Raw genomic sequence first — 26,649 nt, 5'->3', positions numbered from 1 at the left:
ATATACACATGATAAGAAGACAAATGAAAATTATTTTATCATTGAGTGCATCATTATACACTGACCAACAATCATGAAATATTACCTCACACTAGTGAAAATGGCTATTTTTTAAAAGTCCAGAAACAAGTGCTTGTAAGGAAGGAAGTGAAAGAGTAAGAATCCTTAACTATTGGTAGGAATGAGATTAGTCTCTATGGAAAATAGTATGAGGAATTCTCAAAAAAATTAAAAATATAACTACTATCTGATGCAGCAATTCCACTCCAAGAATAAAAAAAATTGCTAATTCAAAAGATATATGCACAGTTATGTTTATTGTCACTATTCACAAGAGCCGCAAATTTCCACAGAACTTTGTGACCTTGGACTCTAGACTCAACAGGATCTGGAACAGAGATCCTCTGCCTTCTTCCCCCAGTCTCCCGTGACTCAGGGATCACACCCATAAGCCATACCCTCACTGCACCAGATAATCTCCTCACCGGTCACCCTCCAGAATTCACAGATGCTCCTCCCAGAAGGGAGTATAAAAGAAGGCCTCCAGAACCATGCCACTGGACTCCGCGCCAGGCTGTGGAGCGGGTGAGAGTCCTCCCCACCCCAAGGGACCCAGCCCAACCACCACCACCATGCTCCAGGCCGCTTCCCAGACCACATGGCTGCGCAACACAATCAATATAATCCATCATATCAATAAAAGAAAGCTAACCATATGATCAATGAACAATAAGCGCGACCTCTTATTGTCTAGGTCTCACTCTTGGAGAACCCAGCAGACTATCGAAAGTACCCTGCCCACATAGCAGAGTCTGGCAAGTTCCGCATGGCATATTCGATATGCCAAAACCCACTAACAATGACGGGTCTCATTCCCCTGACCCTCGAAGAGTCTCCAATATGGCACTTGCTAAAATCTCAGGGCTAGGATGAATGGAGACGTTACTGGTGCCTGCTCGAGGAAATCAATGAAAAACGGGGTGACAGTGACAATGAACCATACAATCATATCAATAGATGCAGAGAAAGCATTTGACATGATCCAGCATCCACTTATGATGAAAACTCTAACCAAAACAGGAATTGAAAGAACTTTCCTCAATATAGTCAAAGCCATCTACCACAAGTCCATGGCAAGCATTATTCTCAATCAGGAAAAACTAAAAGCATTAACCCCTAAGATCAGGGACAAGACAAGGATGCCCACTCTCACCATTTCTATTCAATACAGCACTGGAAGTGCTTGCCACAGCAATTAGGGAGGAAAAGGATATTAAGGGCATCTAGATAGGAAAGGAAGAAGTCAAGCTCTCACTATTTTCAGATGACATGATACCATACTTAGAAAACCCTAAAGGCTCTACCCAGAAACTCCTAGAAACAATAGACTTGTATAGTAACGTTGCAGGCTACAAAAAAAATCAGTACCCAAAAAGTCCATGGCTCCCTTATATGCAAATAATGAGAGAGAAGAAAGTGATATGAAGAAAACAATCCCATTCACAATCATGCCTCAGAAAATCAAGTACCTTAGAATCAGCTTAGCTATATGGACATTTCTCAAAAAACTAGAAATTGAGCTTGCATTGACCCAGCAATACCACTTCTGGGAATATACCCCGGAGGCCCAAAAGCACACAGCAGAAACACCATCTGTACTTCTATGTTCATTGAAGCACTATTCACCACAGACAGAATCTGGAAACAACCCGAATGCCCAAGAACAAACAAATAAAGAAAGAAACTATGGTACATCTACACAGTGAAGCTGTTAGGAAAAACGAAGTCATGAAATCTGCCTATAAATGGATAGACACAGAGAATATCGTCCTGAGTGAAATGAGTCAAAAAGAGAAGGACAGATATAGAATGACTACATAAATCTGTGGTATATATAAAAAGAATATGTAGTAGAAGACTAATATCCATGGCCAGGGAAAACAGGGGCTAGGAGAACTGATTAATGGTTGGAATTAACCACAAGTGTTGTGTGGGGCTGCGGGTAGGTAAAACAGAGAAGAGACCAGTATGATAATAATAGCTGGGAATGATCACACTGGACAAGATCTGAGTGTTAAAATACATAAAGGGATATTCCTGATAACCTTTCAGTATTCAATATTGCAAACCACAATGCCCAAAAGGAGAGAGAGAAAGAGAAAGAGAGAGAGAGAGAGAGAGAGAGAGAGAGAGAGAGAGAGAGAGAAGAAAAAGCACCTGCAGGGGTAGGGGGTGGGGGGTGATGGGAAGGAACCTGGGGACACTGGCACTAGGAAATGCACACTAGTGGAGGATGGGTGTTAGAATACTGTATAACTGAAATCCAATCATGAACAGTTTTGTAAGGGTCTATCTCACAGTGATTCAATTAAAAAAGTTTTTTAAAAAAGTTTGAATGTAAAATATAAAATACAATTAAGAATTTGATAACTCGAATGTTTTTATTATACAGAAAAGGAAAATGTGATTTTCCCGAAGAAATGCATCAGTATGGATGACATCTGCAGGGTCAAAGACAATGCTCTCAACTTTTCTTTTCTGTTCCAGCAGGACACACTCTAGTCATGACAGTGCTTCAGCCATGGCTCTGACTTAGGAGATATGAAGGCATATCATCCTTGAAGGGAGGTATGAATGCAATATGCAGTCTCTCAAGGTATCCAGATAGGATTCTAAATCACCATGCAGAGAGTCAAGTCTATTTCAGGTGTTGCAACTCAATAAAGGATGATTATGAAAAGTCACCTCTGAAGGCTCAGTAGATAATCATTAGATCCAGACATGCCCTATCTTCAAACACACAATACCTTCTGCATCAGTTCAGCATAAGCAAGGCTGTAGTAATCGACACTCCATCATTTCAATCACTTGCCATGGAATATGTTTCTTTCTTATTTATAATCAAGTCTACTGTGGGTCCAAATGAGTCTCCAGGACACCTTTCCCCTACTCAGACATTCAGTCTTCCCACAACTGCAAAGAAGGCCCTTGCTATGCTATCAATGGCAGAGGAAGAGATTATAAACAGGCCGAAACACATTAAATGTTCCCACATGAACAGAGAACACATCACATCTGTCTACAATTTTCTTTTCCCCCTGAAATTACATGAGTAAAACCCAATAAACCATCTAAAATATTCTATATGGCTTAAGGAGACCAACCAGTCCAAAATAGGTAAGTTATTGAGATGAAAAGTAAAAATTCCTTTCCTTCCTTTAAAAAGCAAAATGCAGGCAAAAAAGCATGCTTGACAGAAGACAGGGCTCAATGGCTTAATGTCCTAACAATACCAACTACTGTAGACAAAAGTGAAAGCAACATAAAACCAACTCAAAGGAGATTTGTATTAACAGCATATCTTCTGTGGTTCTTAAGGATAAGCAAACCATATGCTCTCTTACAAAGAGCTTTCTCCTTTGGAAGGTACTGACTTAGTGACCCTGTGTAAAAATAAAGAATGAGCTGGGCGTGAAGGTCCATTCTAGAAGGGCATTCTAGAATGTGACCCAGCACAATTAGCGTACTCCTCTGTCTCTTGTGGATATCTGCTTTATGCCCTGGAAACTCAACGCTAAAATCCGTTGAACATCTGGGAAGGTGCAAGTGAAAATCGAACGTCTTTACTAATTCTTACAAATTTAAACTGATTTTCTCTAGTCCGGTCTTAAGAAAGAAGAAACTGCTGCTACAGTTAACAGGGCTCTAACCCTGAAGAACTCTTCTAACATTGTGGCCTGGAACAGCTCCCATGCTATAACTCCCCTAGGAGGAGGCCACCCCTTTCACAGGACACCCCCTCCAGCAGTCACTGGAACACAAACAGTGGATTGGTCTGTAAGCTGCATTTTTAACTAAAGTAGCTCTGAACAACAAAGTTAAAAGTTGTAGAAAGCTTGAAAATGGTGCATTCGAGGATTCTGTTAATATAACCAAACAAAAATATTTCACTTGACTTCATCGAGAAATTCAAATACCCCCCTCTCTTTTCCTCTCCCTCCCTCCTTCCCCCTCCCCCTCTCTCCCACTCCCTCTCTCCTTCTCTCTGCATAAAAAACATGCCTATATTACAATTCTCCTTCCCTTCCTGCAGGGCCTTTCCTCCTCTGATTAACTCTGTTTTCTTTTAGCTTCTGAGCAGCAATAACTCACAATCCCAGCTTGGAAAATTCTAACACACTGCTCCCTCAAGTGTTTGTTTTTCAAATACAGACCTGAATGCAGCCTCTGATGGTGAGAATGTTCGTTTTGTTGACGGATCATTTGAAGAGAAGGTCTCAGGCTCCACTTCTGCCCAGGCTCCAGCTGCAATTGTAAAGGTAGAGGCTGGCATGGGCATGGTTACATAGTAATGCCAGCTTGAATACCCTAGAAACAAGAAGGGGAAACACTATGAGGCCACCATATGATTCTGGACCCTACTCTGTAGTTTTTTGGTTTTGGCACTTGAAGGACTTTATTTTTTTTTCTTTTTCTTTTTTTATTAGTGAAACACCATGAGGTACAGTTATAGACCCACAAATTTTGTTCTCGGGTTTCAGTTACACAATGATCAAGTACCCATCCCTCCACCAGTGCCCATCATCCACCACCACGGTCCTAGCATCCCCCCCAACCCCCATCCCACCCTGCCTCTGTGGCAGGGTATTCCCCCTTGTTCTCTCTCTCTTCTTTAGGGTACTGTGTTTTGCAAGAGAGGCATTGAGTGGCAACCAAGTTTGGACCATAGACTACTTTTAGCATGCCTCTCCCACCCTGGGAGGGTCCTCACAACACCCTTCATTTGGTGCTCTCTTCTCTATCTGAGCTTCCCTTACTTGAAGGACTTTAATGATAAAAAAGAATGAGCCAGTTTTCAGAGCTGGGTCACATAAACTGAAGGGACAATGTTCCAGATTTCAGGGAAAGCGTAAGAGATGACGGTTTCAGGGTGGCCCAGGTGATTTAGATCAACCCCAGAGCCAAGGCGGATTCCTTCAAATGAGGTTATAACCAAAGAGTGGGAATGCAGTGTCCTGAAGGCCACCAACACCGAAAAGCAAAGGCCATGTGCTCCCACAGATGCAAGAACAAACCTGATCATGATTGCTTGGCATAATGTTGGCACTAAGTAGATGTTCTGTTGAATGAGTAAATACTCACTACACAGTTCAATTCTCTTTACTAAATTCACTCTAACATGAATAAAGTAAAAATAATAACAATGAGAATAGGAAAGGAAGATGAATGGGTTTTAAGAAGTACCAATTTGGGATATAATATGCTTTAGAAATTCTGGCATCATTTCTTATCCTTTTTATCTGTTAATGGACTGAGGTGGACCCCCCAACTTCTCATTGAACAGATGAAAAACTGGTCCAAAGATGTTTGATGAAGACAGGGATTCTCAGTTTAGAGTATAGAAGGGCTGAAAGTACACCCTGAGCTCCCCACTCCAGCCAAGGATATGCCCTCCACATAGTGCAAACCATACAGTAAGCATTATCAAGGGAATAAGTCATTATTAATTTATAACAAATACCATACTTCCTTACTTTTAAGATGGGAAAATAATTCTGATGCTTCTGAAACCTTAATGTGCTACACAACAAGACTGAATATAGTCTTTTTTTCTGGCTATCTGCTTTAAGTTGATGGTATCTCTTAAGGGAAACTAACTGGTAAGAGTAACTGCTGAACTCTGTCTCAGCCCGCTACCAACTCCTTTGCAGGAGCTATTCTCTTTCTCAAATTAATTTTAGAGGGTTCAACACTCATGAAGAGGCCTTTGAGATCTCCAATTCAAAGTTGAAATATTAACATCAGGTCATATAATTAGAACTAAAGTAAGAGTTTTCTACGCTAACTAGTAAAAATTGATAAGGTTAGATTTTGATTTTCATATGCTTGCTTGGCTTCAACTAATTCTTAATAAAGGAAACTAGAGGGATCATTATTTATTTCTCTCAGAAACTCTACCAACTTAAACCCAAAGGAAAAAAATCACAGCACTACTTAAATAAAAAAAAAATTTTTAATAGAAAACAAAGACCCACACCTTAGAAAAAAACAAATCTGCTACTATCCAGTTTGAATAAATGTGGCATGGTATCAAGTTTGGAAATCAGTGTAATTTCATCCTGCTTCCGGAAGCAGAATGGTTACTCCTGAAATCTGCTTTCCGTAGTTTTACCAAGACGCTAAAGGTGTGTGATCAAGTGATGATCAAATTCAGTATCAGTGGCTCCTCTTGCATCTGAAGGAAAGCCATGGCTTTCGAGAACTGCTGTTCTGACACGCAGCTGGTGAGAGCACCAGTCATCTCTCTCACTTGGTTCCCAGAATGGTACAGGTGGAAAGTGAAGGGGAATACTGGCCCAAAGGCACCGACAGGAGCATGGTCTCCTATGAGGAAGCTTGTCACTGGCAAACTCGATGCCTTCCCTCAGTTCCAGATCTACGTTTTAGTTTCCTACTCCTAACATCTACAGAGACATCAAAAACCTTGGGGATTTCAGAAATCCCCAAAAATAAAACTGAGAGGCCAAAATAGAAACAAGCAACTTGGAAGACACTGACTATGCAAGAAAATACCAAACACAGTACAGTAAAAGAAGTTTACTACAGTACCAAACAAGAAGAGTATAATATGAAAAGAAATAATTCAAAGATTAAAAAAAGTTTTTAAAATAGGGCTGGTGAGATAGTACAGAGATTATGGGGCTTGCCTTGCATGCTGCTGACCCCCGTTCAATCCCCAGCACCACATATGTTCCCCTGAGCACTGTCAAGAGTGATCCCTGAGTCAGGAACAAGTCCTGGGTACCACCAGCTGTGGAGAGAAGGAAGGAAGGAAGGATTCTACCATGGTTAAAACATGGTAAAAGAAAGAATAACCCAATAACAGGGGCAAAATAGAACATAGAGCTGAAGAAACAGAGGACAAAAAAGATTTTTTAAAAATAAGAGGAAAATAGAAACCAGCTTAGGAGACCTACTGTGCAGAAAAGTTTAGAAGAAGGCAATACAGAAGTAGAACAGAGAAAATTATTAGTTAAAAATTTCCAGAAATGATAACCTTTCAGTGTCTGTACTGCAAACCACAATGGAGGAGGAGGAGGAGGAGGAGGAGGAGGAGGAGGAGGAGGAGAAGGAGGAGGAGGAGGGAGGGGGAGGAGGAGAGAAGGGGAGGGGAGGGAGGGGGAGGAGGAGGAAAAAGGGGGAGAGAGGGGGAGGGAGGGGGAGGAGGAAGAAGGGGGGAGGGGAGGAGGAGGGGAAGGGGAGGAGAAGGAGGAGAAGAAAGGTACTTGTCATAGAGGCAGGCTGGGGAGTGGGGGATGGGGGTATGGTGGGAGGGATCCTGGGGACACTGGTGCAGGGAAACTTGTACATTGGTGAAACAATGGGTGCTGGAACACTGTATGATTGCAACCTAATCATGAACAGCTTTGTAAAGGGTCTATCTCACTGTGATTCGATTTTAAAAATTAAAAAAAAAATTTCCAGAAAGTTTCTCTAAATTCAAGGGCCATGAGTTTTCAGATTAAAAGGTCATACACAATACCCAGGACAACAAATACAAACCAACTTGCATCGAGACACATCATGACAAAATTCAGAACCCGGGGGATTAAAATAAGATCCTACAAGCCTTCAAAAGGGGATTTAAAAATCACATAAAATAAGGGCACTTTCAGACATGCAAAGTTTTGAAAAAAGTGACTCCCACACAATCTATTCTCTGGAAGCTATTAGGGCATGTAAAGTATGCTTCAAAAAAGACTAAATCACGGAGGAAGATGGATGAGCCAAAACAAGAAAGAAACCAGGGAAATATGTAGGATGACGTGAAGGCTGAGCCCAGAAGTCAGCCATGTGCTTTGCAGAACAGAGGCCTCTGCTTCCAGGAGCGGTTACAGGGGGAACCGCACCGAACTCAGGAAGATAAAAGTAAAGGGATGTATCTGAATATCTTGAACTATTTTAACTATATTTTAAAAGTAAGACACTGGGAACAAATAGAAAACCAAGCAATTGAGAAAAGTAATAAGACAGATTCTTGGAAAACTTAGAGTTTTTAATCTATTAAAATGTTACATAATCAAAATTTTATTACAGAACTGACCTATCTTTTGAGGTAATGGTTGACAAAATTGTACCTGCTTAAGGGTACATCTCTTCAAAATGTGTGTTAATACACAACATCCCACAAAAGTTGGGGTAGGGGTTGGGGGGATGGGAGGGTTTGGGCCACTTACTCCTAGCTCTGTGCTCAGGTATCACTTCTGTTCTGAAGGGTTTGGGGGGACCATATAGGATGCGAGGGACGAAACCCAGGTGGTTAAGTGGAAGGCAAATGCCCTATTTGCTATACTATCACTTTGGTGCCAGAGTCAGCTTTTTAAAAATTAATAATTATAACTAGAGTTGTGATATTAATTTTAATTGGAAGATGAGATTTAAGGAAGGGAACATCATGTGATGGTGATCAGCAGAGTAGAGAAGTGAGAGCTAATCGAGATCAACTAAGTCCCACCAGGCCTCTTACTGAACCACGTGGATGTATATATCAAATGATTGGCTCAAAGAGATGAAAATGGTTACTTCCGTTTTATGTAATAGAAAGTAGCACTGTAGCACTGTCACACTGTCGTCCGGTTGTTTATCGATTTGCTCAAACAGGCACCAGTAACGTCTCTATTGTGAGACTTGTTATTACTGTTTTTGGCATATGGAATACACCATGGGTAGCTTGCCAGGCTTTGCCATGTGGGCGGGATACTCTGGGTAGCTTGCGGGGCTCTCCGAAAGGGACAAAGGAATCAAACCCGGGTCGGCCACGTGCATGGCAAACGCCCTACCCGCTGTGCTATCGCTCCAGTCAGTAATGGAAAGTACATGAGTATTTTCAGGAAGCAAATACTTCTGGGAGAAAGTAAAACAGCCAAATAGAAACACTTGAATCCTAAAACAGGTATGTTTGTAATATAACAAGTTAAAAATAAAGGAGGGAAATTCAAATGAATATATCAAGATACCACCTCACACCACTGGTGTCACACTGGCACACATCACAAAGAACAAAATTAACACTGTTGGCAGGAATGTGAGGAAGAAAGGACCCTCATTCACTGTTGGTGGAAATGTCAAACGGCCCAGCCTTTATAGGAAAAAATATGGATGCATCTCAAAAAACTAGAAATTGAGCGGGGATGGGGGGAGATGGGGGGAGGGGGGATGGGACTGAGATAATTGTGGAGAGAAGCAGCTACTCTGGTGGAGCGTGTGGTGCTGTAACATTTTATGTATGAAACCCTGCATGAACAGTTTTGCAAACCACAGTGCCTAAAATAATGTTCAAAACATAAAAAGGATATGAGAGAGGTGGAGGGAAGATTGAGGATGGGAACAATCTGGTGGAGGGGCTGGAACAACGTAACAACGTATGTATAAAACCCTACCATTAACAATATTGTAATTACAACATCTGAACATTTTTAAAATTTAAAATGCAACAAAATTAAAATGAATTAAGGACCTGAAAAGACCTTTCTTCAAAAGAAGATATTAAAATAGTCAACAGTTGCTGAAAAGATGTTCAATATTGTTGATCATAAGTGAAATGCAAATTAAAACCACAATGAGATCACCTTGCACGTGTGAATAGCCATCACTAAGTCATCACTAAGAGTTACATGAGTTGGCAGGGATGTTAAGGAAAGGGTACCCATTCGCACTGTTGGTGGGAATGTAACTTGGTACAGTAAACTAGCAGAGTAACTGTGGAAAATAGTTGCTATGAAAGTTTCTCAAAAAATTACTACCAAGCCAGAGAGATAGCACAGTGGGTAGGGTGCCTACCTTGCATGTGGCCAACCAGGTTTGATCCTTGGCACCTCATAGGGTCCCCTGAAACTGCCAGGAGTGATCTCTGAGAACAGAGCCAGGAATAAGCCCTGAGCGCTGCCAAAAGTGGCCCCAAAACAAAAAAAGAAAGAGAGAGAGAAAGAAAGAGAGAAAGGAAGGAAGGAAGGAAGGAAGAAAGAAAGAAAGAAAGAAAGAAAGAAAGAAAGAAAGAAAGAAAGAAAGAAAGAAAGAAAGAGGGAGAAAGGGAGGGAGGGAGAGAGGGAGGGAGAGAGGGAGGGAGGAAGGAAGGGAGGGAGGGAGGGAGGGAGGGAGGAAGGAAGGAAGGAAGGAAGGAAGGAAGGAAGGAAGGAAGGAAGGAAGGAGGGCTGGAGCGATAGCACAGTGGGTGGGGCGTTTGCCTTGCATGCAGCTGACCCAGGTTCGATTCCCAGCATCCCATATGGTCCCCCGAGCACCGCCAGGACTAACTCCTGAGTGCACGAGCCAGGAGTAGTCCCTGTGCATCACAGGGTATGACCCAAAAGCCAAAAAAATAAATAAATATAAAAATAAAACAAAATAAAGTTAGAAAGAAGGAAGGAAGGAAGGAAGGAAGGAAGGAAGGAAGGAAGGAAGGAAGGAAGGAAAGAAAGAAAACGATTGCATAATTCAGCAATCTAGTTTATACACACCAGAGGAAATGAAGTCACACCCTTAAAGAAATCTATCTGCATTCCTATGCTCATTGCAGCTATGCTTAAAGTAGCCAAGATCTAGAAGAATTGTCGATGTCTGTTGACAGATGGATAAATAACATGTGGTACGCAAGGGTCCTGTCTGGGGTTTCCTTTTCCATAGCATCAGTGAGCCATAATCAGATATGTAAAATCCCAGAAATAAGCAACTCATAAATTCTGAACCGCTTACTGTACTAAATAGGCTGATGAAATCTTATACTGACCTTCTCTGTCCCATATGGGATATGAATCATCCCCTTATTCAAAGAAGTCTGCTATTACGTGGTAGTTGTTTGTAATTTTTATATTTTTTACTTGTACTGTAGTATATTTTAGCAATCACTGTATTTTATGTTTGGTTATTGTTGGTAACCTCTTAGTTGAATATGAGTTCAAATTTATCATAGGTGTATGAGTTCTTGTGAAAAATAACACAGTAGAGAGTTCAGTGCTATTAAGTTTTAGGTATCTACGAGGAATCTTGGAACACAAGACTGCGGAATATGCACACTGAATAATAGTAAGAGTCAGGGCAGGTGCACAGGTTGTGCATGAGGACTGGCTTCAGTCCTGGCACCCCAGAACTCAAGCACTGCTGAGTGTGCTCCCAACACCAATTAAAGGGAATCTGCCACTTATGACAACATAGAGAAAGCCAGAAGATATCAATCAGAGAAAAGCAAATCAATTATAGTCTCGCTTATGTTAAAATCTGAGTACGTAGAAATAGTAGAAATCTAGTGGCTATTAGAAAGAAAGGGAGAAGGAAATGGGGTGAAGGTATTTTAAAAAGCACAAACGTTCAGTAATAAGAGTAATAAGTTCCAGAGTACAATATACAGCAATTGTAATCAGAGTTATTTGTGAGTAGCTAAGAAATCTGTATCTGTAAGTAGCTAAGAAATTAGATCTTGAAAGTTCTCAGTGCAAAGACAAATGATAACTATGTGAGGTGATAGATTTGTTAACTAATCTTATTGTGATGATTATTTCACTCAATATATATATAATATAGCAAGCACACTTTATATACACATATACCAAACGATCATATTGCATATCTTGATGTCACATGTTATATATTAATTACATTTCAATGGAACTGGATGGGGAGCTTAAAACCCTATAAATGCTGGTGTTTCAGAGTTTTTTTTTAAAGTTCTAGGCCACATCTGGCCATGCTCAGGGGCTGCTCCTACTTTGTGCCCTGGATCAAACCCTTAGTTCATTAAGCAATCTCTCCAGCCCTGCATAAACTTCTAAACTGACTTTTTGTTGTACATTTGGTTCTGATAGATGTGCCATATGAGACTTGTGAAAACTGCAGACACAGAAACTGCTCTTAAGAGAGAATACTGTGATTGAAATACACGTATAAATTAGATGGCTGAACAAAGTCATGAGGAACCATACACAGTGTCCAATCATACCAATTCCCAGCATTTTATCTTAATATCTGTACCCTCAAGGTGAAATGAGGAAGGTACTGAGAACCAAAAAAAGGTGTGTCACTGGAAAAGATTATTTTTTTGTTTGAAGCAATTTAAAAACTGACACTCTCTTGAAGTTTTTTGAAGTTAAAGAATGGAAAAAAATTATTTTTTGGGGGGAAATGTATTGAAAAACATCACATAAACCCCATAATTTAAGATGCCCAATGTCTCTCCTACATAACTCTCAATGGTTCAAATTTTTGTAGATTCTTAAAAGTTCCTCTACTGAGTGGAACACATTTGGAATAAAGTGTTTGAGACTTCAAGCTTTTAAAGCAAATATACTTTTTCAAGATTACAAGAAGTAATGATCAAATGTGGGCAGTGCTTTCTGCACTGTGGGGGAGATTCGTCCTGATTCACCACCCGACAGCACGCCCAGTGCCTTCCCTTGGGTGCCACAGTCTCTGCTCATGACTGGTTCTGTGCAGCCCACCACAGTGAGCACGCTGCTAGGGAATAGGTGACTGCAGTTTTGTCTAACCACAATGTGAAAAAAAATCAAATGACATGCTGGTGACTGTACTCCCAGAAAGCAGGCCATGTATTCCAGAGACAAAGCGAAACCATTTCTGGATTATGTATTGTTTGGAATAAGCCTAACCTTACAAATAGAACTGACGAGTTCATTTCTTTCGAGTGTGTTCATTGACTAAACTCCAGTTCTGAAATCTGATTGCTGGGGTTCAATTGCCTGCTCCACGCTTACCAGTTTGGGCACATTACTTAATCTCTCAATGTATTTGGCTTCCTCATATGCAACAAAGGAGGAAGAATCATAGTATCTCCTGTAGGATTATGAAGATGAAACTAGATGCTCTATATACACATATAAAGCAGGCACGGTAATTGGCACATAGTATTAAATAAGTGCTAATTCTGTCATCTCTGCAACTGCCTCCTGGCTGCTTGGGCCGAATTTTCCTAGGAGCGCGGATGCTGACGGTATGGCTGCCACATGTGCACTGGAGCCTGTTGCCTAATGAGGCCCACATATGGGGCTCAAGGTTGAATGGATACACACAGCACACACAAAGCCACCCATTTACAGGAGAATGACAGCCCGGAGGGGGCATCCTGTATGACTTCATATAGAATGGGCTATTTGAAGACTAAATAGTGTTTACTTTAAATGAGCCATCCTCAATTAAACAGACAGTGAATGCCTTAATTTTCCTTTTTTGATTCAACTCGCTTACTAGCCTCCCTCACGACACCAGCTGCAAACAAAGAGAACACACTGTACTCAGAGAAACTCAGAGCTTTCTGCCTCTGCGGCGGCCAGAAGCCCATCACACCACGAGAGGACTTCTCGGCAGGATTGATGAGCGAGGCTCACAGGGAGGGGGGCGGCAGGAAGCAGCAGCGCCTCACTGAAAACCTGAGGAGCACCAACCTCACATCTTACCCCCTTTCGGGACAGCTTCTGTAAAACAGGATCTTTTCAAAAATCCCCCTAACGTCTGTATGCTACCTTCTCAAACTGGAATTCAGAAGAAAAATTGTTACAATTGAGTTCACGGTCGCTCTAGTCAGGCAATATCAGATAATGCTCTCATACTCGGGCCAGAAGCTGCTACAATCCAAATATTTTCAATTCTAAAAAAAAAAAAAAAAAAAAAAAAAACCCTGAAATTTTCTGTATTGATGCTTTATAAAAAAAACAACATGTATAACAAGTTTATAATATGGTCTTTTTTCTTGCTTGTTCACTTATTCTCATCTTTCCCCTCGTTGCTGCTGTTGCCCCTGCTGTGTCCTGGCTGTGGCACTTACGCATCCTAGTGTGGCTCATACTTCCTGCAGTGGACCCGGGTTCGATTCCCAGCATCCCATATGGTCCCCTGAGCACCGCCAGGTGTAATTCCTGAGCGCAGAGCCAGGAGTAACCCCTGTGCATCGCTGGGTGTGACCCAAAAAGCAAACAAACAAACAAACAAACAAAAAAACCCAAAAACTCATACTTCCCTGCAGTGCTCACGAGTCTCCTGAACACTGTGCTGCAGTGCTTGCTCTTCAAATGTGCTCAGCAGGTCTGACCCCCCGCCCCGGGCCTTGTGTGGTGCTTACACACACCTGTGCTCCCAGGTACAACAGAGCTTCCAGGACTGTGCTCAGTGCATGAGCGGTCACCGGCACTGAGGTCAAGACTTTCTATCTCACGAGGCTCTCTAAGCCACTGAGTTGTCCTTGGCGTCCTGATGTGTGTATGTGTTGGTGTGTTGTGTTTTTTTTTTTTTTTTGCAATTCTGAGAATTTAAAACTGGCTAATAACATCATACAGGTTCCAACTACACAATATAAATCATCTGTAAATTATGTCGTTACAAATCATCCTTGACTAATGATGCGAATGACCACTTTCCTTAATTCAATCCACTTACTTAGTCACTATATTAGCAAAAGTCTAGCTTTGATCCTTCAGCTCTACCAACGATACCTTTGACCCAGTCCACCACTCTCCCATCCACCTGATAATCACTTTTTCTGTTTGTTTTGGTTTGGGGCTACACCTGGCGTGCTCAGAGGCTGTTCCCTGCTCAGGTTTAGGAGTTGCTCCACATTGTGTGCGAAGAGCCATGTGGTGATGGCACTAAACGCAAGCATGCACTCAGTCTACTGACTGCCTCTCTGGTACCTGCTGACTACTACTTTGTTCTCAGAGCCCAAATTATTTTTTAAATACATATTTCTATACTTTGCACATGAGTAAAATCCTACGATTTTTGTCTACTTTTTATTTCATTTAAGAATTCCTATCAGGGCTGGAGCGATAGTACAGCGGGTAGGGCTGACACCGGTTCAATTCCCAGCATCCCATATGGTTCCCTCGAGCACCGCCAGGAGTAATTCCTGAGTACAGAGCCAGGAGTAACATCTGTGCATCACCGGGTGTGATCCAAAAAAGAAAAAAAAAGAATTTGTATCATTGCACATGGCAGAATTTCACCTTTTTTAAAGCAGCATCCAATTGTGTATATATACCATGGCTTCTCTAATAAATCATTATTTCCGGAAGAATGCCATATTACTTTTAACTCTTGGCTACGATATATAAAGCTGAACAGGGGCGGGGTGGGAGTAGTGTGCTGACATACCTTCAAGTCACTGCTTTTGTACTCTTTGAGTAAATATCCAGAAGTAGAATAAATGAACCATATGTAATTTCTACTTTTATTTATATTTTGTTTTTAGGTGTTTTTTTTTTCTTGGCATGGGGAGGGGGGCACACCCGGAGATGCTCAGAGGTTACTTCTGGTTACGCTCTCAGAAATTACTCCTGGTACTGCTCGGAGAACCAAAAGGGATGCTTAGGACTGAACCCAGGTCAGCCACATGCAAGGCAAGCGCCCTATTCAATGTAACGTCTCTCAAGATCCAAGATATTTTTAGAAGGGATCTCCAGAATGCTTTCCATAGTGGCCACACCAATTTATATTCCCACTAACAGTGCAAAGGTTCTTTCTTTCCACATTCTCACCAGTCTTACCTTTTGTTCTGATTAAGATGTTCAGACCACTGTTTCTTTTGAAGTGCAGAAGCTTCTTAGTTTGATGTAGTCCCATTTGTTTATGTTTGCTTCCACTTGCATGGTCAGTGCTGTTTCATCCTTAAAGATGTTTTTAGCTTCAATGTCATGGAGAGTTCTGCCTACATTTTCCTCTGTGTACCTTATGGATTCATGTCCAATATTGAGGTCTTTAATTCACTTTGATCTGACTTTTGTGCCTGGCATTAAACAGAGGTCAGAGTTCATTTTTTTGCAGGTAGCTATCCAGTTTTCCCAGCACCACTTGTTGAAGAGGCTTTCCTTGTTCCACTTCACATTTCTTGCTCCTTTGTCAAAGATTTAAGTGGTCATATATTTGGTGGTCTGTGACAGAATATTCAACTCTGTTCCATTGGTCTACAGGTCTGTTTCCAGCCCAATACCATACTATTTTAATTACTACTGCTTTGTAGTAGAGTTTGAAGTTGGGGAAGGTGTTGCCACCAATACAGAAAGAGTCCACAGAACAAGAAACAATATTTACCCAATATCCATCTGATAAGGGATTAATATCCAGGATATACAAGACACTAGCACAATTGTACAAGAAAAAACCTCCAACCCCATCAAAAAATGGGGAGAAGAAATGAACAGAAGTTTCCTCAAAAAAAGAAACACAAATGGCAAAGTGGCACATGAAAAATGCTCTTCATGGCTAACCATTAGGGAGATGCAAATCAAAACAACAATGAGATATCATCTCACACCACAGAGACTGGCACACATTCAAAAGAACAAAAGTACCAGTGCTGGTGTGAAAAGGGACGCTCTTTCAATGTTGGTGGGAATGCCGACTGGTCCAGCCTTTCTGGAAAACAATATGGACAGTCCTTCAAAAACCAAAAATTGAGCTTCCATATGACCCCGCAAAACCACTTCTGGGAATGTATCCCGAGGATGCAAAAAAGCACAGTGGAAATAGCATCTGTACCTATATGTTCATTGCAGCACTGTTCATAATAGCCAAAATCTAGAAACAACCCAAGTACCCTAGAACAGATGACTGGTTAAAGAAATCTTGGTATATCTATACAATGGAATACTATGCAGCTGTTAGGAGAGATGAAGCCATGAAATTTACTTATAAGTGGATGGACATGGAGAGTACCATGCTAAGGGAAATGAGTCAGAAAGAGAGGGACAGACATAGAAGGACTGCACTCATTTGTGGAGTATAGAATAACATAACATGAGGCTGACACCCAAGGACAGTAGATACAAGGGTCAGAAGGATTGCCCCATAGCTGGAAGCCTGCTTCATGAGTGGAGGGGAGAAGGCAGATGGAATAGAGAAGGGATCACTAAGAAAATGATGGCTGGAGGAATTGGTCGGAATGGGAGATGTGTGCCGAAAGTGACAATGGACCAAACAAGATGACCTCTCAGTGTCTGTATTGCAAACCATAATGCCCCAAAGTAGAGAAAGAGTGTGGGGAATATTGTCCGCCATGGAGGCAGGGGTGGGTAGAAAGGGGGCGTTATACTGGGGAGATTGGTGGTGGGGAATGTGCACTGGCGGAGGGATGGGTGTTTGATCATTGTGTGAAAGTAACCCAAACATGAAAGCTTGTAACTTTCTCACGGTGATTCAATAAAACTAAAAAAAAAAATAAAATAAAATAAAAAATTTTTAAAAAATGTTCAGATCATCAATCTTTAACAAAATAAAGGAATTTAATCCCAACTTTCTGTATGGGTTCGGGATCTCTTTTTTTTTTTTTTTTTTGCAGTTAGCTTTTGTTTCTTTAGCTTTTATATGGAGCCACTTAGTATGTCAAGCAATGGTAAGTTAGAGACCAAGAACTTCTTCAGCTATTGTTCGTCAGTGAAGTTTTGTACTGAACCACCAAATCTGAATAATAACCTAGCTGGATAAAGTATTCTTATTTGGATGACTATATCATTCACTGGGCTGGAGCAATAGCACAGCAGTAGGGCGTTTGCCTTGCACGCGGCCAACCTGGGTTCGATTTCTCCACCCCTCTCAGAGAGCCCGGCAAGCTACTGAGAGTATCTCGCCCACACAGCAAAGCCTGGCAAGCTACCCATGATGTATTCGATATGCCAAACATAGTAACAACAAGTCTCACAATGGAGACGTTATTGGTTCCGCTCGAGCAAATGGATGAACAATGGGAGGATCATGCTACTGTGCTATCATTCACTGATTTACATATGCCATACTATTTCCTTCTAGCCCACATAGAGTCATCGGAAAGATCTGTGATTTTTCAAATGTATTTCTTATGGAGGCTCCCTTGTAGGAACATATTTCGGGGTTTGATCTTGCTGCACTCGGGATACTGTCTCTAGCTTTGACTCCTGCCAGTTCCATGGCCATGTCTCCTGGTGTGTTTCTCCTGGGACTTTTTGAGCTTCCTGGACTTGGGAGTACAAGCTGATCTTAAAATTGGGAGTTTTCCAGTACAATTGTTCTCACCAAAACTTCTTCCTCCATCTCTCTTTCCTCTCCTGGACTCTCTCTAATGTGGATGTTCCTGCTCTTCAAGCTCTTCCACCACGCTCTGGGGTCTCCGATTTTATTCTCTTTTTCTTCTTTCTGGATGTTTTTCAGCATCTTTTTCTATTTCATTAATGTGTTCCTCTGCACTGTCACGCAGCTGGTAATCCCTCTATTGTATCGTTCAGTTCTCCAACCATGTTCCTCTTCTACTAAGAATAGGTCATTTCTGATTAAAGCATTCTCGTATTTTCTATTTCTACTGTTTTCTTCAATTCAATAAGCAGCTTAATCACTGTGATTTTGAAATTCTCATCTGGGAGAGTAGAGCTAATCTCCTGTGCTTGGAATCATGCCAGAGCTTTCACAGTCGTCCTAACAGTTGCAGGCACGTTCCTCCCCTTCTGCATCATTCGGGCTGCCGCTGCCTCCACAGGCATCGGGGCTGGACTGAGAACCTGCAGCAGCGGGGCGGCACCAGCAGCTGGAGAGTCTGGCTCTGGCCTGGGGAGCTGGGGAGATGCAGGGCTAGGTCTGGTTTTCCTTATGTCTTTGTGGGGGTTTTGTTCGCTTGTTTGTTTTTTCTCATGTCTTTGTGATTACAGTAATTATCATAGGCATGAGGTGGTATCTCATTGTTATTTTGATTTGCATTTCCCTAAGAATAAGAGAAAATAAACATCTTTTCATGTGCCCTATTGGGCATCTATGTTTTCTTTGGGAAACAGTCCATTTAGGGGTCTAGAGCCATAGTGTAGTGGGTAGGGTACTTGCCTTGTACTAAGCAGACCCGGATCCAATTCCTGGTGTTCATATGGTCCTCTTGGTCCCCTGAGCCCACCAAGAGTTATTTCTGAGTCCAGAGCAGAGCTGGGAATAAGCCCTGAGCACCGGTAGGTGTGGCACAAACCAAACAAGCAAAAAAAATAAAAATCTTCTGCACATTTTTCAGGGTTTTTGGTTGTTGTTCTTGTTTACATTTTGGATATTAACCCTTTGTTGGGCTGGAGCAATAGGACAGTGGTAGGGCGTTTGCCTTGCATGCAGCCAATATGGCCGACCCGAGTTCGATTCCTCCGCCCCTCTCGGAGAGCCCGGCAAGCTACCAAGAGTATCTCGCCCGCACGGCAGAGCCTGGCAAGCTACCCATGATGTATTCAATATGCCAAACACAGTAACAACAAGTCTCACGATGGAGACATTACTGGGCCCGCTCGAGCAGATGAACAATGGGAGGGCCGTGACCGTGACCATGACTGTGACCCTTTGTTAGATGTATGACTCACAAATATCTTCTCCCATTCAATTAGTTGCCTTTTTATTTTGATGATATCTTCCTTTTTCATTTCTTCAAAAAGATATATGCACCCCAGCACTATTAACTATAGGCAAGATACAGAAACCAGGTGCCTAAAGATATGGATAAATATGATGAAGTAACTATACAAAGTAGAATACTACTGAGCTATGAAAAACGATGAACTCTTGTCATTTGCTCATGGATGGGTTTTGAGAGTATTATGCTAAATAAATGAGACAAATACTATACAGTTTCACTCAGAAGTAGAATACAAGGAAATAAATCAAATTAACGAACAAAAGAAAATTTAAATAAAATTATTAGATTTTGGACAACAGAAATGTGGTTACCAAGGGCAAGAGGGTTAGAGGGCGGGTGGACCTGGTAAAGAAGAGGGACTGATTGATGGTGACTAGTCCTGTACTGGTGGTTAGGATGTAGAATAGATATTTCTCCCAGTGGGACTCTGCACAGTTGAAACTTACAGTGTTATAAGTCAATGCTACATCAAAATTTTAAAAAGAAAAGCTGTACTTTACTTACTTTCTTGCAATGGACCCAGGTACTGATGGAAATGTTTTTAAATCACTATAACTCATAGCACTGGGGTTTAATACTGCAACGCTAGTGTATGATTAAAAGAACAGGGGATTGGCTAAACCATCTTTCCTTTTGGTTTTGGGACCATACCCGGCAGTACTCTACGAAGCACTTCTGCTTGGTGCTTATGCCCTCTTCCCACTTGTCCTTGGGAAACCACACGGTGCTGAGGATCAAACTGAGCCTCTGGATACAAGGCACCACTCTATTCCATTGAAGATAACTGTTTCTTTTGCTGAGCGTAAGTTTAGTTTGATGTAGTTCCATTCATTTTTCTTTTGCTTTCCACGTTGTAGCTGAGTGCCAAAAGTATCTCTGAGGTCAATGTTGAAAAACTTGTATCTTTATGTATTTCACAGTTTCAAGTATTACATTCAAGTTCTCAAACTACTTTGAACTACTTATGTTTTCATTTAATTGTGCTATTTATTTCTCTTTTTTTACTTTTTTTTGTTTCCTCTCCTATTTGACATGACTGTCCAATTTTCCCAGCATCATTTACTGAACTTTCCTTGCTTCATTTTATATCTTGCTCCTTTGTTATGAAGTCAATCTAAATATTTGTGGATTTTTGGTCCCTCAATTCTCTTTCCATAGATCTCGATGTCTATTTTCATCCTAACAGTTGCCTTGATTAAAATTGATTTGTTTGAATTCAAGAAGTGATACCTCCATTTTTTGTTCTGTCTTCTCAGAACTATTTTGACTATTTGAGACCTTTTATAATTCCAATAAATTTTATGATCTATTTATATGAAGAATACTATTGGGATTTGGATTGAATCTGTTTATTGCTTTAGGCAAAATAGCTATTTTAATTATGTTCATTCTTCCAATCCATTAAACCAGGATTATTTTCATTTATGTATTGCTCAATTTCTTTCTCAATGTCATAGTTTTCAGTGTACAGATATTTAATCCCCTGGGTTTATTTATAGGTATTTTATTCTTCCTCATGTAATTGGAAATGGAATCATTTCTGATTTCTGTTTCTGTTACTTCATTATATGTATACAGAACCACAGTAATTTTCTGTATTGATTTGGTAGATCTTCGTTTATTATTTCTACTAGGCATTTTTTAAAATACTGGAGTCCTCATTTCTATGTCTATGTTGTTATCTGCAAATAGTGGTAGTTGTGTTTCTTTTCTATTTGAATGGGCTGGAGCGATAGCACAGCGGTAGGGCATTCGCCTTATAAGCAGCCAACATGGCCGACCCAAGTTCGATTCCTCCAACCCTCTCGGAGAGCCCGGCAAGCTACCGAGAGTATTCGATATGCCAAACACAGTAACAACAAAGTCTCCAATGGAGATATTACTGGGCCTGCTCGAGCAAATCGATGATCAACGGGAGGGCCTTTACCTTTACCTTTACCTATTTGAATAATTTTTCTTATTAAATTGTTGTGGTTGGATTTCCAATACTATGTGGGAAAAATAGTGCTGACTATAGACATTTTTGTCTTATTGCTAATCTTAGAGAAGTTTTAGCTTTATACCATTTAGTAGGATATTAGCTATACAGACTTATCATTAATGGCCTTCATTGATATACATCCCTTCTACATCCATTTTGTTGAAGTTTCTTTCATAAATGAACATTAAATTTTTTCAAAAGCTTCTTTCACTTCTATAGTCACATGATTTCTGTTCTTCCTTTTGTTGATGTGGTACATCACATTAATTGACCTGTGTATGCTAATTCACCCTTACATCCCTGGAACAAATCTCATTTATTATGGTCCTTTAAACATTTAATATTAATCTTATAACTTATTGTTTTTCAATGTATAGTTGAATAGTTGAATTTGGGTTCTAGTATTTTGTTGGATTCTTCACAAGTTCAACAGAGAGTTTATTTTATTAATTTTTTTATACCATCATTCAAGGAATTGAAGAGCTTTTTTTTTTTTTGAAAGAGCTATGCTTGGAGTACCACACTTCACTCAAGTGAGAGAAGGAATCCGGAGTTCCGACCTCAAAAAGTGGGGATAGGAGATAAACAGGTAAGCAAAGACTTCCCTGAAGAGCACCCTGCTTTCTTCTCTGTGGGGCCCAGGGGCCATTTCTGGTTTTGTGCTCAGAGGTGAGCTCTGGTCCTGGCCCTCACCTATAAGTGGTGCAATGATTTGAGCCAAGATGGGTGGCAAGTACCTTACTTCCTGTCATACCTTGCTGGCCTGCCTTATTTTTTTTTAAAGACGTGGGTCTAGTTTTAAAATCAGAATAATGCTGAACTCATAAAATATTTGGCAATTCCATCTCTTTTTCAACATTTTGAATGAGTCTGACAAGGACAGCATTAAGTCACTGGTTTCTAGGATGACTCCTGTTAATTCAATCTAATAGCCAACGGTCTATTTAGATTATTTTTCTTCATTTCTTTGACTAGTCATCAAAGAAATGAACAGTAAAGAGGAACAAAGGAAGAGCATAATGGAACAGTCCGTCCTCCTGCAGAGACTCCTGGGAGGCAGAAGGCTTCCCCAGCAGTGCGGGTGAAGGGCACTATGGGTGACACTGCAAGCTCCAGGCTCCAGTGCTGGGTGGGCTGTGCTGGGAGACTGTCAGACAAGCTGCGGCAGCATGCAGGAGTGGTCAGTGCTGGTCTCGGCATGCAAGGCCCAGCAGTCCCACCCTTGGAGCCATCTCCACGGCCCAAGAAAGAGCAGTTGATGCTTTTGGTGAAAGCCTTTGCCAATTATTTGAGAAAATCACTTTAAGAAAAAGGGGAGGAAGAATCAAGCTGTTTGTCATTTTTTTTTTTACATGAGCCGTGTTCACCGCAGTGAACAGACCTCTTTCTCACGGAGCCCTACAACCAAAACACATTCAACATTCTCTGAAGGCAAAGCCACGCCACCACCAACCACTCTGCTTCCACACAAGTAAAAGGTCACTTCTTTCTGTAGACATAAGATTCTCCAAATTTCTTATAATTAACCAGATGTCTTACATTATTGTTTTCATTTAAAACTGAAATAGGCACATAAACTGTCCACTTAACATTTTAAACTTATCCAGGTTAGACAACAAAGCTACATGCTTTTAAGATGTCCTATTCGAGTCCTATTGATTAGAAGTCCTAATTCTTCTATCCCCCCTGCCTTTTTACTATTTCAAGATTCTGTTTTGGGGAGGGGGAGGCACACTAAACTTTAAAGCTTCCTTCCCAAATTGTTTCATATCATTACTTCATTATTCAATAAATCTGTATCACAAATTAAAGACATTTGACAAATACATACAGGACCACACACACACACACACACACACACACACATGTAAGTACTTACAAGCTTAAAAAAGCACATCATATGAATTTGTATCTATTGTTTCTATGGTTATTATAAGTATAATGTATATGAGGGAAAAACTCTCAGTTTGGAATTCTTATTGTCTCTGGGTTCCTTTCCTTGGAAGGTTCTTGTAGCAAACCCAGTTTTATCTGCTTCGCTACTTTTCAGATGCCAACTTCATGTTCTGGTTTTATGAGCTAGTGCTACTCTCTTGACTAACCATGGAGTGATTGTCTTTTGTTAGTTCTTCCCTGCTATTGCTCAAGGGCGGGGATTGGCATCACAACAAAGCAGACAGTGAGGCGCCCTGGGCTGGTGTGCACCAGCTCTGCCTAACCAGGGCCCGGTGCCAGGTCATGCCTCTGCTTCTCTAACACTAACTAACGCCACCCAACAAAGACTTGGGTTTCCTTCTCCACAGCATGGATCTGCACATGGCCCAGGACACCCAAGAGGAAATGATGGTCCGGATCATTCCTGTGAACCAGGTAAAAGAGCGCCACCTACTGAACTCAGAACATAAGCATCTCCATAGTTTCGGAGATTTCCCTCTAGAGTGAGAACTCCATGCCGAATACATTGTACCAGCAAGCTTGCCAAACAAGTCTCACTGCAATAGAGATAAACTAGTTCCCCTTAAATTGAAGTACAAAATGCATCAGCAAACTGCACACCAGTAATAATAATTATTATTCTGGTTTGGGTGGTTACAGGTATATTTTATTTAGTACTTCACTCATATGAGAAAATTCGTGACTATCGAGAGTAAGGCAAATATCTATGGCACAAGAACTGGTATGCACACGTCTGCTGAAATCGTCATTACCCAAAAGAAATCATGATGACCTCCATATATGCCAACTCTGGGAAGTGATGTATTTATGAAAGCAAGCAACAACTAGTCAAAAGAAAATCTCAAAATGAACTGACAAAGATTCAGAAAGTATAGTCATTACACAAGACCATGTAAATGTTGTAATAGAGAACACAGTCCTTAATTACCAGAAGCTTTCAAATGAGAGAAAAGTCAATTCATTTACTGCTTTCCTAACCCATAAAACACATGCATGCACACTCGCCCAGGATAAAGTTTCCTAAATTTCAGAAACAAGCAGTTTTCTCTACTTTGCATTTTCTCTTTGTGGTGAAAACACTTAATTATAACCATTCCTAAATATCTTAATTTACCATTTCCTTTTATGTTATTTCTGGCTATTCACTGTGGGAGCAGTCTAAACAGTACTGCTCATTTTGTGCCATTGAGAAAGAAGAAAAGTTGGCTTTCATTTGCACACAGGAGGGTCTGGATCCTGAAATCTTGGCTTTTCCCAGGATTTTCCCACATAAAATCAAGACAGAATGTCAGAGAGCTGGTCTATTAGGCAGGCCATGGAGTAGCATTCTGCCCAGAATGAAGTAATGTCTATAGTCTCATGCCTTTTGCACAGAAAAACAAAATAAGAGTCTATGAAAGGGCACACGTAGTTTTTAACATCTTTCACATGCTCATAGAGTTTTCTCCTATATTTGGAAGGAGCTTAAATTAGGCCATCCTGTTCATCTTGAGACTTCCCCTGAAAAATGAAAATGGAATGCTGTCTTCCTCTAGAAAGTAGGAATACACTAAATTAGACTGCAAAAATTAAACAAAATTAAGCAAAAAGAAATTACCTAAAGGGGAAATAATTATCTACTACACCAGTCATTGTTGTTGCTTATTTTTTTTTTATTTTTTAATTTACTGAGCCTATAGAAGAGGTATATCAGAACCATATATCAGATATATAGGTATATATATCATATATATATATATCAGAACCATATAATCAGAAGCATAGAAGCATAGCTCAAGAAATGTCTTCAGGGACCAGAGAAACAGTACAGGGGGCAGAGTACTTGCCTTGCATATAGCCTATCCAAGTTCAATCTCTGGCCCTGCATGTGGTCCCCTGAGCCCTGCCAGAAGCAATCCCTGAGTACAGAGCCAGGAGTAAGCACTAAGCACAGCTGGCTATGGTCCAAATCAAAACAAAACAAAACAAAACAATGACTTTTGTCCCTATCAGTAGTACGTTAAAATTAACATTATTGGTTCTGTCTGATTATAAAGAACACAATTATTCAAAAAATTAGTTACTGAGTGTCTGGCATGTACAAGGAACTGGACTGAGCACTGGGTCTCTGCTTAATAGGCTATATTTTTTAGGAAATGCAGGCCGACAGTAATATATAGGCTTTCTCTCTGCCAAATGAGTCTGTGCAAGTTAAAAATATAAGCCAAATAAGTCCATTAAGCTCTAAGGCCTTCTTGAAAAAAGGATAGTGATTCCTCTGCTCATAAATTCTTATGCTAGTCATCAACCTATAGTCTGGACCATTAGCCTTCTCTTTAAGAACAGTAGGTAGAATCATTTCCTTCACAAGGGGCAGGACTCGGCAGTCCCTCTTCTGATTTCTGTCACCTAACCAAGGACTGTGTCATTTCTGCCACTGCTATTTGCCTCATTACTTAAGTATATTAAGAATATTAAGGTAATTTGTTTCTTTCAGGAAACAACCAGGCACCAGCTAGAAGTACTAATCAGGTTGATGTATTGTGATAGAAATTGTGACTTAGAAGTTGGGTTTTCAAAAGAAGAGAGAGAGCACAAGGGGGAATGCCCTGCCACAGCGGCAGGGTGGGACGGGGGGGGGGGGGGGGGGGATGGGGGGATGCTAGGACCCGTGGTGGGGGAGGATGGGCACTGGTGGAGGGATGGGTACTTGATCATTGTATAAATGAAACCCAAGCACAAAAATGTATAAGTCTATAAATGTACTTCATGGTGTTTCACTAATAAAAAAAAATTAAAAAATTAAAAAAAAAAGAAGTTGGGTTTTGCTGCTCATATTTTCAAGGGTAGCTCACAGATTTGTTTTGCCTATTGTTGCTGTTGTTTTGTCACTCACTTTGGCAGCATATTGTTCTGGCACTTCAAAGTCACACCTCGTGGTGTCGGGGGCCACCCAGGGATTCACTCAAGCAACGCATGTGCTCTACCACTTGAGCCCACATCCGATCCAAAGTTGTTTCGTTTTGTCATTTTTTTAAATTATGATTTGTTTTGGGGGTGATACCTGGTGCTGCTCATGGCTTACTCCTGGTTCTGTGCTTGGGAATTATGCCTAGAAATCATATTCGTGCCAGGGGTTAAATCCGGGTCAGCCACATGCAAGGCCTTCTCCACTGTACTCTATTAAAGGGCATAGTACACAAGAGAGTGAAGGCCAATCTACCAGTCAGAATATGGAAAGGAAGTGACAGCATCTTGTGCTTTTCCTTGAGGGAATGCAGACATCTGTGGACATTATTCCCATCCTTAGAAGAGTCATTCTGGGTCT

The 26,649-nt window shown here is 40.9% G+C and overlaps 1 protein-coding gene across 5 annotated transcripts in view; it reads right to left on the bottom strand.

Moving 5' to 3' along the window:
- Positions 1 to 26,649, bottom strand: part of AOPEP (aminopeptidase O (putative)) — a 384,314-nt gene that overhangs the window by 280,604 nt on the left and 77,061 nt on the right. For 4 of the 5 annotated variants that reach the window (XM_056127530.1, XM_056127531.1, XM_056127532.1 and 1 more), the window contains exon 4: positions 4,215 to 4,368. In XM_056127530.1, coding sequence (XP_055983505.1) covers positions 4,215 to 4,368 — 154 coding nt within the window. The remainder of the gene's footprint in view (positions 1 to 4,214; positions 4,369 to 26,649) is intronic. The other variant, XM_056127533.1, reaches the window with a different exon arrangement.

The sequence above is a fragment of the Sorex fumeus genome, unplaced genomic scaffold, assembly GCF_029834395.1.
Source record: "Sorex fumeus unplaced genomic scaffold, SorFum_2.1 ptg000063l, whole genome shotgun sequence".
Classification (NCBI taxonomy): domain Eukaryota; kingdom Metazoa; phylum Chordata; class Mammalia; order Eulipotyphla; family Soricidae; genus Sorex; species Sorex fumeus.
The sequence above is the reverse complement of the archived record's forward strand: the minus strand, read 5'-3'. Positions and strand labels throughout refer to the sequence as shown.